Genomic DNA, 14,772 nt, shown 5'->3' with positions numbered 1-14,772 from the left:
TGTCAGCTCCCATACATCTATTACCACAGGTTTACGTTGAAGTAAATTACCCTGCATATGGGGCAGATTTCTTAGGTTTTTTTTTTTTTTTAGTGAACAAAATTAGAACTTTCAGTACCTGTAAACATCAGAGGCCTCACTTGGGCTGTATCCTTCTTGAAATGCTTCAGGAGGCATGTATTCTATAGTTCCCCCATTTGCCTCAATGGAGCTATTTGTATATTTGGACAAACCAAAATCTGTAATCTGAAAGGAAAGACCTGAATTTTTAAAGGCAATTGTTTTAACAATAGCAATTTTGAGTACAGTCCTATAGTCACCAATACCCCAAGCTTAAAAATGACTTTTTGTGCCAGCAGGAATGAACTATTAAATCTTTCAGCGTTGGCTATGTACAGTTCTAATAGCAAACTGTTTAGAAAGCATGTTATCTAACATTGCCTACAGCATATTGTGTACATATCTATAATGTCTCTGATGGGGGCAAAAAAATCTCACTGAGCTAAATAGTTTAACATATCTGGTAATAACGTAACAAGTCATTTGCTTTCTATTGCACCTTGCTAAATTGGCCTGTCTCCTTGATACTCCTGACAAATGCTGAAGGCTGGGCCTGTGAAAGAATTTTAGAAAGAGTGGAGGCAGGTTAGAAAATCTTAAAAGCTTCTAATACTGTCTGTATCCTTGCTAAGGATATATTCTCTTCACATTATGTTCTGTTTGATGCCTGTTACTTGGACAGGAAGTAAGAGGAAAGTGGAGACAAAGACAGCAATTAAAAACAGAGGATCCAAACCTTTACTCCTGTAGATCAAGGAGTAAAGCTATTCCTAACCTCCCTAGCTGCTTGTATTGTTAAGTAATCCATTCACAAAGATCCTCAAAGATTACAAGATACTCTAAAGTCAGGTTTCAGCCATTTTTCCACAAAAGACACCTACTCTGTCTTTACATTAAAAGTCTAGTAGGCTGTCAAAATAACTGAGATTTCAGTATCTGTGCAGTGGACGTTATAGATGAATGTATCTACAATGCCTATAGCTATAAATGTGAATAAGGGCTTGTTTTAAGGTGCTTTTGCTGGTTTTTTAGAATATTTAATCCTTTAGTGTGCAAAGTCTAGGTATAGGTTCACTTTAAAATGAACAGTAAACTCAGATTTGATATAAATACTATCACTTTCAGTGATATACTTACAAAAATCATATTTATAAAACATAGCAATGTACTTTATACGAGGGGCGTTCGAGTCAAAATGGGACTTTTCGTTTTACAGGTTTAAAAAAGGATGCTAGCATGGCAGTACTACATGCGGTAGTAAGTAGCAAGTGTGTCCTATTACTGATAGGCAGCGCACATGTCGCAGGCCAGTCTACAGTCCAATAATCAAGATGGCAGACACCAGTGTTAGTGTGTGCATGAAACAGCGCGTGGTGATAAAGTTTCTTGTGAACGAATGCGTAAAGATCACGGATATCTACAGAAGACTTCAAACACAGTACAGTGATGAGATGCTCAGCCACAGTAAGACATGTGAATGGTGTAAACATTTCAAAGATGGCTGTCTGTCCATCCTTGACTAACCTGGTCGTGGTGGTTCCCAGCCCACAGCAGTCATTCCTGTGAACATTCCGTGATTACAACACCTGATCCTGGATAATCGATGCATAACCTGCCATGAAATTGCACAAGAGACAAATCTTTCTGTGGTAACAGTGAACACAATGATGAGGAAGTGAAGCAGGCTGTCCTAGGATGGTTCAGGCGTACTGAAAAATCTTTCTATGCTGAAGCTTTCCAAGCATTAGTTAAACGCTGGGATAAGTGTATAATTGTAGCAGGGGAGTATGTAGAAAAATAAATGCAGTTTCTACTGCTTGAAATGTGTTCTTTTATTATATAAACTCCAAAATCCTGGTTTGACTTGAACGCCGCTCGTAGTTTTGCTTAGCACTTTGCCAGCTGCAACACTCTACGTAAACCTGATGGAGTGTTCGTAAAATAAATGGGGCTTGTAAGAAAAAAAAAGCTGGGTTGAGAATCTGGTCACATGACTGGAACTCCTCCAACCATGGAACTCTCTCTGCCTCATGAGAGAATATATACGGTATATAAAAAAAGATTTTCGGAAGCATTGGTGGCAAAAGAACGACCGTTTTTTTCGTTTTTCGGCCGCAAATTTGTCCGAAAACAAACCGTCTATGGCCGGCATTAGGTCTTATGAGAGCATTTCATGTCTGCACTTTTTGTTTAAATGGAGAATAACTCCCTAAATATTTTATGCAAATCCTATGAGGATCCTTTTACACAACTACTCAGCATATCTCAAGGCGTGGTAACTCACCATGTGTTGTGGAGCTCTGCACAAGCAAAAAATGCTGCGGGTCCTTTGTGGCATGTTAGGTAGCCTATTCAAATGCCTTAAAGCGGAGCTCTACCCAAAAGGGGACGTTCCGCTTTAAGGACTGCTCCCCCGTTCCCCATTAAGGATTGGCACCTTTGGGGGGAGGGGGGATCTGGTACCCGAATTTGACAGGTACCCGCTCCCACTTCTGGTCCGATCGCCTAGGCCAGTGGTGGGCAACCTTTTTTTTCAACTGAGCCAAATCTCGCCAAAACCACGATTGAAATTTATTTTGAGAGCCACATTTTTAAAACTGAAAATACATCTCCCATATAGTAATTCATCCCCCATAGTAATTCATCCCCCATAGTAATTCATCCCCCATATAGTAATTCATCCCCCATAGTAATTCATCCCCCATATAGTAATTCATCCCCCATAGTAATTCATCCCCCATATAGTAATTCAACCCCCATAGTAATTCATCCCCCATATAGTAATTCATCCCCCATATAGTAATTCATCCCCCATAGTAATTCATCCCCCATATAGTAATTCATCCCCCATATAGTAATTCATCCCCCATATAGTAATTCATCCCCCATAGTAATTCATCCCCCATATAGTAATTCATCCCCCCATAGTAATTCATCCCCCATAGTAATTCATCCCCCATATAGTAATTCATCCCCCATAGTAATTCATCCCCCATATAGTAATTAATCCCCCATATAGTAATTCATCCCCCATATAGTAATTCATCCCCCATGTAGTAATTCATCCCCCATATAGCAAGTCATCCCCCATATAGAAATTCATCCCCCATAGCAATTCATCCCCCATAGTAATTCATCCCCCATAGTAATTCATCCCCCATATAGTAATTCATCCCCCATAGTAATTCATCCCCCATATAGTAATTCATCCCCCATATAGTAATTCATCCCCCATATAGTAATTCATCCCCCCTATAGTAATTCATCCCCCCTATAGTAATTCATTCCCCATATTAATTCATCCCCCATATAGTAATTCATCCCCCCTATAGTAATTCATCCCCCCTATAGTAATTAATTCCCCATATTAATTCATCCCCCATATAGTAATTCATCCCCCATATAGTAATTCGTCCCCCCTATAGTAATTCATTCCCCATATTAATTAATTCCCCATATAGTAATTCATCCCCCATATAGTAATTCATCCCCCATAGTAATTCATCCCCTATAGTAATTCATCCCCCATATAGTAATTCATCCCCCATAGTAATTCATCCCCCATATAGTAATTCATCCCCCATAGTAATTCATCCCCCATATAGTAATTCATCCCCCATAGTAATTCATCCCCCATATAGTAATTCATCCCCCCTATAGTAATTCATCCCCCATATAGTAATTCATCCCCCATATAGTAATTCATCCCCCATAGTAATTCATCCCCCATATAGTAATTAATCCCCCATATAGTAATTCATCCCCCATAGTAATTCATCCCCCATAGTAATTCATCCCCCCTATAGTAATTCATCCCCCATAGCAGTGGTGGGCAACCTTTTTTTTCAATTGAGCCAAATCTCGCCAAAACCACGATTGAAATTTATTTTGAGAGCCACATTTTTAAAACTGAAAATACATCTCCCATATAGTAATTCATCCCCCATAGTAATTCATCCCCCATAGTAATTCATCCCCCATATAGTAATTCATCCCCCATATAGTAATTCATCCCCCATAGTAATTCATCCCCCATATAGTAATTCATCCCCCATAGTAATTCATCCCCCATATAGTAATTCATCCCCCATATAGTAATTCATCCCCCATAGTAATTTATCCCCCATATAGTAATTCATCCCCCATATAGTAATTCATCCCCCATAGTAATTCATCCCCCATATAGTAATTCATCCCCCCCTAGTAATTCATCCCCCATATAGTAATTCATCCCCCATATAGTAATTCAGCCCCCATAGTAATTCATCCCCCATATAGTAATTCATCCCCCATATAGTAATTAATCCCCCATATAGTAATTCATCCCCCATAGTAATTCATCCCCCATAGTAATTCATCCCCCATAGTAATTAATCCCCCATATAGCAAGTCACCCCCCATAGCAATTCATCCCCCATAGTAATTCATCCCCCATAGTAATTCATCCCCCATATAGTAATTCATCCCCCCTATAGTAATTCATCCCCCATAGTAATTCATCCCCCATATAGTAATTCATCCCCCATAGTAATTCATCCCCCATAGTAATTCATCCCCCATATAGTAATTCATCCCCCATATAGTAATTCATCCCCCATAGTAATTCATCCCCCATATAGTAATTCATCCCCCATAGTAATTCATCCCCCATATAGTAATTCATCCCCCATATAGTAATTCATCCCCCATAGTAATTTATCCCCCATATAGTAATTCATCCCCCATATAGTAATTCATCCCCCATAGTAATTCATCCCCCATATAGTAATTCATCCCCCCCTAGTAATTCATCCCCCATATAGTAATTCATCCCCCATATAGTAATTCAGCCCCCATAGTAATTCATCCCCCATATAGTAATTCATCCCCCATATAGTAATTAATCCCCCATATAGTAATTCATCCCCCATAGTAATTCATCCCCCATAGTAATTCATCCCCCATAGTAATTAATCCCCCATATAGCAAGTCACCCCCCATAGCAATTCATCCCCCATAGTAATTCATCCCCCATAGTAATTCATCCCCCATATAGTAATTCATCCCCCCTATAGTAATTCATCCCCCATAGTAATTCATCCCCCATATAGTAATTCATCCCCCATATAGTAATTCATCCCCCCTATAGTAATTCATCCCCCCTATAGTAATTCATTCCTCATATTAATTCATCCCCCCTATAGTAATTCATCCCCCCTATAGTAATTCATTCCCCATATTAATTCATCCCCCATATAGTAATTCATCCCCCATATAGTAATTCATCCCCCCTATAGTAATTCATTCCCCATATTAATTCATTCCCCATATAGTAATTAATCCCCCATATAGTAATTCATCCCCCATAGTAATTCATCCCCCATATAGTAATTCATCCCCCATAGTAATTCATCCCCCATAGTAATTCATCCCCCATATAGTAATTCATTCCCCATATAGTAATTCATCCCCCCTATAGTAATTCATCCCCCTATAGTAATTCATCCCCCATAGTAATTCATCCCCCATAGTAATTCATCCCCCATATAGTAATTCATCCCCCATAGTAATTCATCCCCCATAGTAATTCATCCCCCATATAGTAATTCATCCCCCATAGTAATTCATCCCCCATATAGTAATTCATCCCCCATATAGTAATTCATCCCCCATAGTAATTCATCCCCCATAGTAATTCATCCCCCATATAGTAATTCATCCCCCATAGTAATTCATCCCCCATATAGTAATTCATCCCCTATATAGTAATTCATCCCCCATAGTAATTCATCCCCCATAGTAATTCATCCCCCATATAGTAATTCATCCCCCATATAGTAATTCATCCCCGATAGTAATTCATCCCCCATATAGTAATTCATCCCCCATATAGTAATTAATCCCCCATATAGTAATTCATCCCCCATAGTAATTCATCCCCCATATAGCAAGTCATCCCCCATATAGCAATTCATCCCCCATAGCAATTCATCCCCCATAGTAATTTATCCCCCATAGTAATTCATCCCCCATAGTAATTCATCCCCCATATAGTAATTCATCCCCCATATAGTAATTCATCCCCCATATAGTAATTTATCCCCCATAGTAATTAATCCCCCATATAGTAATTCATCCCCCATAGTAATTCATCCCCCATATAGTAATTCATCCCCCCTATAGTAATTCATCCCCCCTATAGTAATTCATTCCTCATATTAATTCATCCCCCATATAGTAATTCATCCCCCCTATAGTAATTCATCCCCCCCTATAGTAATTCATTCCCCATATTAATTCATTCCCCATATAGTAATTAATCCCCCATATAGTAATTCATCCCCCATAGTAATTCATCCCCCATATAGTAATTCATCCCCCATAGTAATTCATCCCCCATAGTAAATCATCCCCCATATAGTAATTCATCCCCCATATAGTAATTCATCCCCCATAGTAATTCATTCCCCATATAGTAATTCATCCCCCCTATAGTAATTCATCCCCCATATAGTAATTCATCCCCCATAGTAATTCATCCCCCATATAGTAATTCATCCCCCATATAGTAATTCATCCCCCATAGTAATTCATTCCCCATATAGTAATTCATCCCCCCTATAGTAATTCATCCCCCATAGTAATTCATCCCCCATATAGTAATTCATCCCCCATAGTAATTCATCCCTCATAGTAATTCATCCCCCCTATAGTAATTCATCCCCCATATAGTAATTCATCCCCCATAGTAATTCATTCCCCATATAGTAATTCATTCCCCATATAGTAATTCATCCCCCATAGTAATTCATTCCCCATATAGTAATTCATCCCCCATATAGTAATTCATTCCCCATATAGTAATTCATCCCCCATATAGTAAGTCCCCCCTGTGTCAATTCACTTACCTTTGCTCCGCGCGTTCCTCTCGCCGTGTTCCCGCGCCGTTCTGGTCTTCAGGGCGGACTGTGAGAGGAGAGGAGTTCGTCACGCTGCCCCGCCTACATCCTGGCTGCCACGCCTACATCCTGACAGCTGCAGAGTCCTGACTTTTTGGGCGGCCGCCCGAGAGGAGGGAGGGGAGCGGGCGCCCGGCACACAGAAGAGCCGCATTTAAGTTTGTAAAGAGCCGCATGTGGCTCGCGAGCCGCGGCTTGCCGACCACTGGCCTAGGCAATCGAAAGCGGAAGGTGTCCTCCCTCCCTCCCTGTAGTCTTTTTGGACATGTGACAGGTCCCAGAAGACTACAGAAACATTCATGAAGCGCAGTGCTACTCGCGCATGTGCAGTGGGCACCCGGCTGTGAAGCCACAAGCTGTCACAGCTGGATGCCCACACTGAAGATGTTGGCCTCCTGGAATGCAGGGTGGCTGGAGAAACGGGCAGTACCAAGGGACAGGTGAGTGGCTGTTTTTTAAAAGTCAGCAGGTACAGTTTTTGTAGCTGCTGACTTTTATTTTTTGACAGGGCGAGTGGAACTCCGCTTTAACATAACACACATTATTGCATGTGTTATGTGCACTGAAAGTTACTTGTTCAAGAAAATACGCCCATATGTGAGTGCCTGAAAAACAAGTAACGGTGTTTACACACGTATACGCACATACAGCATATTTGGTAAATCACTCCAGTGGCCAGAATCACACAGAAGCTGGGGCATCTGTTTGCCATTAATACAACTGTATTTTATACTGTACGCCCATACACCTGCAAATACATCTGTGTGCATGAGCTCTTATGCAGGCACTAGGTGACACCACTGATTGGCACCAAACTATAGTTACCCAAATCTTGTTTTGAGCTACTGCATGATTCATAAGCTCTGTGCTCCTCTTGATCTTAAAGTGGAACTTCACTCTCTCAATCAGCATGGACTGTTTTTAATCCTCATGCTGCTAACATTAGTAAATAGATAGGAAAGTATATTATATTTACTAATTTAAATTTTTTTCACATTTATTCTGTTACTTCCTGGTTTCCTGCCTGGGGAAATGATGTCATACATCCCAGCAGTCTTTAGGAGGGGAGGGATCTCAGCTCAGCCATTCCCTGGGCTAAGGGCAGATGGATTCCAGGAAGTAAATGCTACATTGATTATCTGCCCTTGCTCAAGATGGCCACTGCCAGAAATGCTAGGGGGTGTGTTCCAAAATAATATTTCAGCAAAATAAAGCATGACATGGAGACATGGATGGATGGGGGAGTTTACTTTGAATATTACCAAAGAATTAAATTTCTTTTTTGGTTTGTGCTGCTCAGATGCAGTTCAGTTCCATTTTAAATAATACATACTGTATACAGTACTGTGTCTGAAGAGATCTTTATTCTTGAAAAAGTATCTGTTGAAAACCAAACTTTTTATTGTGAACATACACAGTAATATTTGCCTAAATAATGACAACCTCACTATGAATAAGGGATATTATTTTTATTATTATTGATATGGTCCCAGCAGGAGCTAAGACACACAACATGTTTAAAATACTTTTAAAACTACTAAACTACTAAACTGACTTGTGTAAATGATAGATATTAAATTTAGTTGTACATTTATGTACCGTATTTTTCGCTCCATAAGACGCACTTTTTTCCCCCAAAAAAAGGGGGGAAAATGTCAGTGCGTCTTATGGAGCGAATATAAAGCGGCCGGTCCGGTATTTCTGCCGCCACCATGTCAGAATACGGGACGGCCGCTCAGCTGTTGTCTCCTGCAGGACCTTACCTGTTCCTCGCTCCAGCGCTGCAGTCTTCCCGCGCTGGCTTCTGTGACAGCCGGGTGCCCACTGCGCATGTGCTGCGCTTCGTGAATGATCCGGTGTCTCCTGGGACACATGAAAGGTCCCAGAAGGCGCCGGGCCATTCACAAAGCGCAGCGCTTCTCGCGCATGCGCAGTGGGCACCCGGCTGTCATAGAAGTAGGCGTGGGAAGAAGAGGGAAAGACAACTCCGCGGAAGTGGGAGCGGGTACCTGTCAAATTCAGGTACCCGCTCCCCCTCCCTCCCCAAAGGTCAGCAGTCTCTGGTCATCCCCTGCACTGTCTGCAGTCTCTGGTCATCCCCTGTACTGTGTCCGCAGTCTCTGGTCATCCCCTGCACTGTCTGCAGTCTCTGGTCATCCCCTGCACTGTATGCAGTCTCTGGTCATCCCCTGCACTGTCTGCAGTCTCTGGTCATTCCCTGCACTGTCTGCAGTCTCTGGTCATCTGTACTCTGCCCCTGGTATTTTCCCTGTACTATGTCCGCAGTCTCTGATCATCTCCTGTACTGTGTCCGCAGTCTCTGATCATCTCCTGTACTGTGTCCGCAGTCTCTGGTCATCTCCTGTACTGTGTCCGCAGTCTCTGGTCATCTCCTGTACTGTATCTGCAGTCTCTGGTCATCTCCTGTACTATGTCCGTAGTCTCTGACTGTCTCCTCTAGTTTGTCTGCAGTCTCTGACCATCCCTGTACTGTGTCCGCAGTCTCTGGTCATCTCCTGTACTGTGTCCGCAGTCTCTGGTCATCCCCTGTACTATGTCTGCAGTCCATTGGTTCAGAATATTTTTTTTTCTTGTTTTTCGCCTCTAAAACCTAGGTGCGTCTTATGGAGCAAAAAATACGGTAATTGTGTTTTATTTTATTTACACATATCTAAGTAACTACTGTATATACAGTATGTACAGTAAACTATACCAGGACACCCACAAAGGCTATTGTATGCTACAACAATCATGATCAGTTCTAATGCTGTGATAACTGCTACTTAACAAAAGATGAATCTCACCCGTATATGGAGTGCATCATTTAATAGAACATTTCTTGGCTTGAGGTCCAGGTGTAATAGAGGAGGGGAAAGGCAATGCAGCCAGTTCATACCTAATGCCACTTCATGGAGAAAGCGATATTTTAAGGCCCATGGAATCTCTTTACCGGTCTCTATTAGTGCCCCTAAGCAGCCACACTCCACCCACTCCATTACAATACAAGGAGGCGCTTCCATTATCCCATGCAATTGGATTACGTAGTAGTTTTCTGAGGCATGTTTTATCTTCCCAGCCTCAGCAAGTAGCTCCTGAAGATGTGGTGTATTCCTGTAAAAGGGTAATAGTAGAGCATAATTAAATACAAACCCCACTAAACACTCTGGGATCTAATTATAAAGCAGCAAATGTGACATTCACCAAACATTATTTGGTTGAGAAACAGCGCTGAACGCTGGATATTGGCCTGGGCAGGAAGGGGGGATAAGTGCCCTGTAGGCTAGTGGTTAAATTGAATGGGCTGTTTTACAAGGTGAGGGTTTACATATTCTTTATACAGTGCACTATATAGACGAATATATTTTGTTTTTGTGTTGCTGGACTGCATATTAGACACAAGCAACTTACAAGGTTAAATGGTAATTTGTTACATTTTAAAGATCATATTTAAATTAGTATTCTGTTCAGATTCAATAACTTAACTAATTTAATTTTGTTCTCAGTATTTACTATCTATATTATCTGTTATATTCATGTTTTTTTCCAACGAACAGGGATACATAAATCTGCTTGCTTTTGCTCTTTTGACAATCTAGCAAAGCCAAACCAGTGATCTGCTTTGATCCAGTACCCAATTCCTTTTAGTATCCTACATTCATTCAGATGAGCATGAGTCCTGTGTCCTAATATGGACTCTACTAAAGTCTAAATAAGGGAACCTACATTGTGATGACATGATGCACACATAAGGTGTTCTGCCTCCAGCAGGGATATTTTTAGGTCCTCTTACTGCAATATTAAATTTGGCCACTAGATGGAGCTGGTAACACATTTACTGTTCTACAGAAATTGGAAACTGTTTACATAGGAGCTAAAAGTTCCCATAATTCTGAGAGAAAGGAAAGAGATGCTTCTTGGAGGCTCAGACTCCCTCTTAGAAACTGTGAAGAGAAGGAACCAGCCATCAGAGCACATGTATGGACTAAGGCTTGCATCTCTTTGCATCCCCTAAAGGGAGCAGCGCTGGTGAGGATGATTTATCTCCATCTATACCCTAACTATTCATTGTGTTTCCTGTACTTTCTTGCATTGATTGTATGTATTTCTCATCTGTTTTTTCTTAATAGTTTCATCCCAACCTGTTTTGTTAACAAAGCTTCCAGATTATATTCAGCCTGGCTTATTGCAGAACAAGAGGGTTTAGCTGCATGTCAAGTTAAACACAAGGAAACGTGTAGTAAGTACAGAACATAAGGGCATGAACTGTGTTAAAATAATACTTGATTGCAACAAAGACCAGCAGTCAGCATGTTGTATAATTTAGTGCATAATTGTTCAAATTACTTTATTACTTTACACATCAGGGTAAAATGAGAATGAGCGTTGAGTGTCTAATCACCAAAAACCGCCTTCACTGAGAATCTGGGTTTAGGTGAACGAATTCATTCATCATTCCCAATAGATTGTCATTGTGCATTTCAATTAGAAGATACAATATTCTAGTTAAGGCAATCCTCAAACTATTTTTTCTTTGTTTAAAAAATAATGTAATCAGATTAATACTGTAGTGATCTGTGCAGCTTACTTAGATTGACCACTGGTTTCTCAGTTTATTATACAAGTTGACCTGCATTTCCACATTTCTGTATAATACTGGTATCGGTAAGAGGCTTCAAACTTAACATCCACTCCCTGAGTATCTCCATTACAGATAATGCTGTCAAGGAAAGCTATTCTAAGGACACGAATACATTTGTGCAATTGTAAATCTACCTTCTGTGCATAAGCTGTATGGTGTATGAACCCTAAGCTCAATGATGGAAAAATCTTTATTCTATATAGGCATACTTCTAATATATTCACATTTAAACAGGTCATACCAAAAGTAGGTCTTGACTATTTGGATGCACAACCTCAGCTAGAAGCCGATGAATGTGTATGTAAAAATATAGATGCATTTGCAAATATGGGTGAATGAGGTAAAATAAAACCCTGACTCAGAAAGAAAAATTGGCTAGTTATAAAATCATATGAAAGGAAAAATGCTATATACACACTGCTAAAAAAAATAAAGGAACACTTTTCAATCAGAGTATAGCATCAAGTCAATTAAACTCCTGGGATATTGATCTGGTCAGTTAAGTAAGAAGGGGTTGTTAACCACTTCCCGACCGGCCGTTGCATATAAACGGCCGGACGGTGGCAGTGCAGGGTCGGGTGGCCGTTTATAAACGGCCTCCCTGCACCCTGCTTGTGCGCGCTCCCTGGGAGCGCGCAGCACCGCGATCTGGTGCCCGCTGTGTCCTCCGGACACAGTGAAACACCGATCGTCGGATGGGACCTCTGTACGAGGTCCCAATCATGGGATCACTGATTGGCCAATCAGTGATCACATGCAAAGTAGTAAGCAAGATGACATCATTGCTTACTAAGTGTGAAATCTGTGAATGATCACAGAGGTCACATGGTACAAGCCTATTCACAACAGGCTTGTACCATGTGACAAGCTGTGACCAATCACAGCTCACTCAGTACTTCTCAATGAGTTTTTGGTTATAAACTAATTTGGATTTTTTTTTTTTTTACTAAAAAGATAACGGAATAAATTTTGGCAAAGATTTATAAGGAAATGTTATTTATTTGCAAAATTTTATAAAAAAAACACTTTTTTTCAAAATTTTTTTACATTTTCATTTACATAGCAAAAAAAATAAAAATCCCAGCGGTGAATAAATACCACCAAAATAAAGCGTTATCTGTCTCAAAAAAATGGTAAAAAATTCATTTGGGTACAGTGTTGCATGACCGCGCAATTGTCATTCAGAGTGTGATAGCGCTGAAAGCTGAAAATTGCCCTGGTCAGGAAGGGGGTAAAAGTGTCCGGTCTGGAAGTGGTTAATCAGTTTCAGCTGCTTTGGTGTTAATTAAATTAACAACAGGTGCACTAGATGGGCAACAATGAGATGATCCCCAAAACAGGAATGGTTTTACAGGTGGAGGCCAATGACATTTTTTTCCCTACTCATCTTTTCTGACTGTTTTTCACTAGTTTTGAATTTGGCTAGGGTCAGTGTCACTACTGGTAGCATGAGGTGATACCTGGACCCTACAGAGGTTACACAGGCAGTCCAACTCCTCCAGGATGGCACATCAATACGTGCCATTGCCAGAAGGTTTGCTGTGTTTCCCAGCACAGTCTCAAGAACATGGAGGAGATTCCAGGAGACAGGCAGTTACTCTAGGAGAGCTGGACAGGGCTGTAGAAGGTCCTTAACCCATCAGCAGGACCAGTATCTGCTCCTTTGTGCAAGGAGGAACAGGATGAGCACTGCCAGAGCCCTACAAAATTACCACTAGTAGGCCACTGGTGTGAATGTCTCTGACCAAACAGTCAGAAACGGACTTCATGAGGGTGACCTAAGGGCCCTCTAATGGGCCCTGTGCTCACTGCCCGGCACCATAAAGCACGATTGGCATTTGCCATTGAACACCAGAATTGGCAGGTCCACCACTGGCGCCCTGTGCTTTTCACAGATGAGAGCAGGTTCACCCTGAGCACATGTGACAGACATGAAAGGGTCTGGAGAAGCCATGGAGAATGTTATGCTGCCTGTAACATTGTTAAGTATGACCGTTTTGGTGGTGGGTCAGTGATGGTCTGGGGAGGCATATCCATGGAGCAATGCACAGACCTCTACAGGCTAGACAATGGCACCCTGACTGCCATAAGGTATCAGGATGAAATTCTTGGACCCATTGTCAGAACCTATGCTGGTGCAGTGGGTCCTGAGTTCCTCCTGGTGCACGACAATGCCCGGCCTCATGTGGTGAGAGTATACAGGCAGTTCCTGGAGGATGAAGGAAATGATGCCATTGAATGGCCCCCACGCTCACCTGATCTAAATCCAATAGAACACCTCTGGTATATCATGTTTCGGTCCATATGACACCACCAGGTTGCACCTTAGACTGTCCAGGAGCTCAGTGATGCCCTGGTCCAGATCTGGCAGGAAATACCCCAGGACACCATCCGTCATCTCATTAGGAGCATGCCCGGACGTTGTCAGGCATGCATACAAGCACGTGGGGGCCATACAAACTACTGAGTACCATTTTGAGTTGCTGCAATAAAATTGCAGCAAAATGGACTAGCCTGCTGCATCATTTTTTCACTTTGATTTTTGGGGTGTCATTGAATTCAGTCCTCTGTAGGTTGATCATTTTCATTTCCATCAAACAATGGGATATCCTTACATTCCTAACACATTGCCCAGTCCATATCAGTATAGATATCCAACATAATATTTTTCCCCATTGAGACCTGATGTGTTTTCAAAGTGCTCCTTTAATTTTTTTGAGCAGTGTGTATATATATATATATATATATATCCAAACATAACGTTTAAAAGCTGGGGTTCCCATTTAACTGCATAAATACAACTAAATATATAGAACAAACTATCTGGTTTCCTTGCTAACTTCTAATCTGTTTAACTAAAAGTACCATTCTATCGTTGTATAATATCTTAGAACACTTTCATAAAAATAAACATATGATTTTGTAATGTGCATCAACCGAATGAAGCATCCTTTAATAATTGGATCATATTGCACTTGGGTCCCTATGGTAAATGTTGAACTACAAAGGTAACATCATACAAAGTCTTGAAAGACGTGTCATATGTTCTTTGGAACATTATAGCAATTTACAAGTTCTGGTAAACTTATTTCATTATTATTTTTATAGTCACTGAAGGTACTAGAGCAGTCAGTA

At 41.0% G+C, this 14,772-nt stretch overlaps 1 protein-coding gene across 1 annotated transcript in view; it reads right to left on the bottom strand.

Moving 5' to 3' along the window:
- LOC149454895 (uncharacterized) overlaps nt 1-14,772 on the bottom strand; it is a 74,273-nt gene that overhangs the window by 46,478 nt on the left and 13,023 nt on the right. The window contains exons 3-4 of the mRNA XM_089687055.1: nt 9,803-10,109; nt 119-246 (exon numbers count right to left, since the gene is read on the bottom strand). Coding sequence (XP_089543181.1) covers nt 119-246; nt 9,803-10,109 — 435 coding nt within the window. The remainder of the gene's footprint in view (nt 1-118; nt 247-9,802; nt 10,110-14,772) is intronic.

The sequence above is a fragment of the Staurois parvus genome, unplaced genomic scaffold (assembly GCF_062004578.1).
Source record: "Staurois parvus isolate SC_StPar_1 unplaced genomic scaffold, SC_StPar_1.0 ptg000415l, whole genome shotgun sequence".
NCBI lineage: Eukaryota > Metazoa > Chordata > Amphibia > Anura > Ranidae > Staurois > Staurois parvus.
This window is presented reverse-complemented; position numbering and strand designations above follow the sequence as displayed.